Source organism: Aplysia californica, unplaced genomic scaffold (assembly GCF_000002075.1).
Source record: "Aplysia californica isolate F4 #8 unplaced genomic scaffold, AplCal3.0 scaffold00497, whole genome shotgun sequence".
Classification (NCBI taxonomy): Eukaryota; Metazoa; Mollusca; class Gastropoda; order Aplysiida; family Aplysiidae; genus Aplysia; species Aplysia californica.
In genome coordinates this window covers 207,173-211,074 of record NW_004797767.1, presented here as the reverse complement: position 1 = coordinate 211,074, position 3,902 = coordinate 207,173, and the positions used below count along the sequence as shown (strand labels likewise).

At 44.7% G+C, this 3,902-nt stretch overlaps 1 protein-coding gene across 1 annotated transcript in view; it reads left to right on the top strand.

Annotated features, from left to right (window-relative positions):
* LOC101855969 (cytochrome b5 reductase 4) overlaps positions 1-3,902 on the top strand; it is a gene marked incomplete at its 5' end in the record, with an annotated part of 8,834 nt that overhangs the window by 1,569 nt on the left and 3,363 nt on the right. Inside the window, 3 exon segments of the mRNA XM_013086734.1 lie at positions 213-353; positions 1,093-1,245; positions 2,395-2,548. Coding sequence (XP_012942188.1) covers positions 213-353; positions 1,093-1,245; positions 2,395-2,548 — 448 coding nt within the window.

The following is a 3,902-nucleotide window of genomic DNA, read 5'->3' as shown; positions in this document are numbered from 1 at the left end:
CGAAGCAGACTTTGTGCTGTTGAAGTTAGAGAGGTGAGCAGAGTAAGTCTGATTCCCTGTAAGGACTTCTCTGTTGACATCCACCCCTTGGCGCTCATATGACCGTATGCAGTTGCGAGCGCCGTAAAACCTTACTAAAACAAGAAGTGCCGTTGTTACAGGAACGCAAATGTTGAAAACGTTGTGTCATGTGTGTTTGTTTGTGTTCTCAGAGTGCCGGTACCACACGTACACGTGTGTCAACAACAAAGAAGTGACGCACGACACGAGACTGCTCACCTTCCGACCCCCGGCCGGCCTACGTATGATCACGCCTGTGGGCCACCACTTGCACATAAAGAACAACGTATCAGGTCAGAGATGTGTGTGTGTGTGTGTGTGTGTGTGTGGCGTCTTGGTAAAATCAGGCACATGTCAAAATAGTGAAATTTAAGAACCAGACATTTTCCTGTCCACAGGACAATTTTTGTCAATTTTTAATTAAATTTTTTTTTTTATGTTTTAAAATGTTTTGTTTTTAAAAAATTTAATTTTAAAAAAAAAAATGGGGGGGGGGGGAGGGGCTCTAACTAAAACTAAAACTTGTAGGTATTTATTTGTTCACTTACACTGTCAGATTTCCTTCAAATTAGATAAGTTTTTGATTTAGAGAGGTGCTCAAATAGCAGAAAAAAACCCTCAAAAATTGTAGTTTGTTGTGGTTTACAGGTATTTTTAAAAAAATAATTGTTTGAGTTGAACATACTTCACTGTATCTGGTTTGTGTGGGTGTTTGGCGGGTGCTGTGGTGTGGTCTGCTTCTTCTTTCCTATCGAACATCTACCGTCTTTATCTCCCCTCCTTCTTTTTTGTGTTTGTTACTCTCTTGTAACAGCTCTAATCTTCTGGCGCTCATATGACCTCATGCAGTTGCGAGCGCCGTAAAACTTCTACTAAAACAAAGAAACAAACAAGAACATCTACCGTCTTTATCTCCCCTCCTTCTTCAGCACTTATATGACCTTATTTTGTTGCAAGTGCCCTAAAATACTTACTAAAACTAAGCATCTGGTCTGTCTGTGTGTGTGCGTGTGTGTGCGCGCTGGCTTCCAGGCATGGAGATCGCCCGTAGCTACACGGTGGTGGTTCCCTCGCTGACACGGCCCGAGGAAGATCCCGAGGTGAAGAGTGGCCAGGCCGTCTACCTGATGATCAAGTCCTACAAGGGAGGAGTCATCTCCCCGTGGATCTGTAACGTCAAGCCAGGTGAGTGGGGGGACGCAGGAAGGAGAGAGAGAGAGGGAGAGGGGGGTGAGAGAGGGGATAACAGAGAATGAGAGAGGGGTCGTCTCCCTGTGAATCTGTAATGTGAAGCCAGGTGAGTGGGGGGAGGCATGAAGGAGAGAGAGAGGGAAATGAGAAAGAATGAGAGAGGGGATAAGAGAGAATGAGAGAGGGGTCATCTCCCCTTGGATCTGTAATGTCAAGCCAGGTGAGTGGGGGGACGCATGAAGGAGAGAGAGAGGGAGATAGGGATGAGAGATAGAGAGGTGAGAGAGGGGAGGGGAGGAGAGAGGGGGGAGAGTACATGAGAGAGGCTTTGGGAGAGAGAGAATGAGATAGGGGAGGGGAAAGAGAGAATGAAAGAGGTGATGAGAGAGAGGATATGAGAGAATGAGAGAGGTGATGAGAGAGAGGAGAGAAGAGAGAGGGGGGGATGAGAGAATGAGAGGGAGAGGAAAGAGAGAATGAGAGAGGGGAGGGGAAAGAGAGATGAAAAAGGGGATAAGAGAGAAAGAGGGGGGTGAGAGAGAGGCTAGAAGAGAGAATGAGAGAGGGGGGGATGAAAGAGAATGAGAGGGAGGGGAGAAAAGAGAACGAGAGAAGGGAGGAAGACTGATAGATGGATATCACAGAAAGAGAGACTGAAAGGGGGATGACAGAGAGAGAGAGAGGGGGAGACTGAAAAAGGAATGTATGAGAAAACGGTTTCTTCTATCTCTTTATGCTTAAGGGAGTTGAGAAGCTGCTTTTAGAAAATGAGAATGGAACCCCTGTGGACAGTGAGAACTTGATATGATTATTACCTCATGTCTTCTTTTAAAAATAGAATTTCTATTCCATTTCACTCTATTCGTTTCTTGTTTTGCCTCATGTGTGTGTGTGTGAGTGTGTGTGTGTGTGCGTGCGCGTGTGTGTGTGTGAGTGTGCGTGTGTGTGTGTGTATGTGTTTATCGGTCAGGAAACAAAGTCCAAATGAGTAACTATGATGCCGACTTTGATGTGAACATGCTATCTTATATTTGTTTTCTTTCTACTTTTCCATTTCACTGATTCAATTCTTTTTCTCACTTCTGTGTGTATGTGTGTGTGTGTGTGTGTGTGTGTGTCTCTGTCTGTCTGTCCGTCCACCAGGAGACAAGGTCCAGATGAGCAACTACGACGGCAACTTTGACGTGAACATGCTGAAGAACGTGTCGCACCTGGTGATGTTCTCCGCGGGGACCGGATTCACATCCATGATCCGCGTTATCCGGCACGCCCTCTTCAACATGTCTTCCTCTACCTTGTGAGTCACCGAGCAGACATATATATATAGAGAGAGAGAGATCAGTGTTGTAGGTTAGAGATATGTGTGGGTGGTTGGTGGGTGCTCTGGTGGGGTTAGCTCCTTCTTTCCTATCAACATATGTGAGTCGTGCTGACAAAATGAGTTACTTCTCGCAATCCACAAATGGAGATATTGGACAAAAATCGACACTAGGGTCAAATGTGTAGATTTTCAGTTGATACCATATTCTTTAAGTATAACATGCCTTTTATTATTTCGTACTTATGAATTGTAAAAACTTCACCTATAAGCGTGGTGTATCTATTTCCTTTAGACTCAAATCCGAGAAGTAACTCATTTTGTCAGCACGCTTAGACATATATTATAGAGAACAGTGGGTGGTTGGTGGGTGCTCTGGTGTGGTTTGCTCCTTCTTTCCTATCAAACATCTATCATCCTTATCTCCCCTCCTTTTATATGTTTGTTACTCTCTTGTAACACCTCTAATCTTCTGCATTTATATGACCTTATTGTGTTTCAAGTGCTGTAAAACTCTTACTAAAACTAAAAAGACATATATAGAACAGTGTGTTATGTCAGAGGTAATTGTGGGTGGGTGGTTGGCGGGTGCTCTGGTGTGGTTTGTTCCCTGTCTCCATATCAAATGTCTGTCGGTCTTACCTCCCCTCATTTTCTTTGTACATTACTCTCACTCTCACACGACTCCTAATATTTGGCACAGATATGACCTGTTTGTGTTGCTAGTGCCTTGTTGCTGTTGTTGTTGTTGTTTCAAATCCCTTTAGCTGCGTCGCTCTTGGCAGCGCAATACCTTCTTCAAGTAACCACGTGCCCTTGTCATCTGGTCAGCGCCAGAGTAGAGCAGGCTTTGTAAGTCTGTAGGTGTGTGTCTGCCAGGTTTGGGCAGTGAAGGAGAAGATGTTCAACGGTCTCCTCGTGGTAGTCAGTGTCTGCAATGGGGTTCCCACATGGGGTTAATTCTGTTTATGAGCTTGTTGGTGTGTAAGTGTCCTGTGCGGGCTCTGAAGATCAAAGTCTGTGCTAGTGCCTTAAAACTCAAACTAAAATTAAAACTGAAAAATATCAAGTTTTATGGGTCGCCACCTACAGTGCTGGATTTTCTTTGGTCTATGGCCTGGGTGGTTGGCGGGTGCTCTGTTATGATTTGTCCCTTCTTTCATATCGAACGCGTATCATCCTTATCTCTCCTCCTTTTTTTGTGACTGTATTGTATTGCAAGTGCTGTAAAACTCACTTTACGCCCCGGGGCAGTGCCACTGACTGAAGTTTCTTTAGGCCTTTCCCAAAGGGGGGACATTTCTCGTTCAAGCACAGTAGAATTGTAAATGGG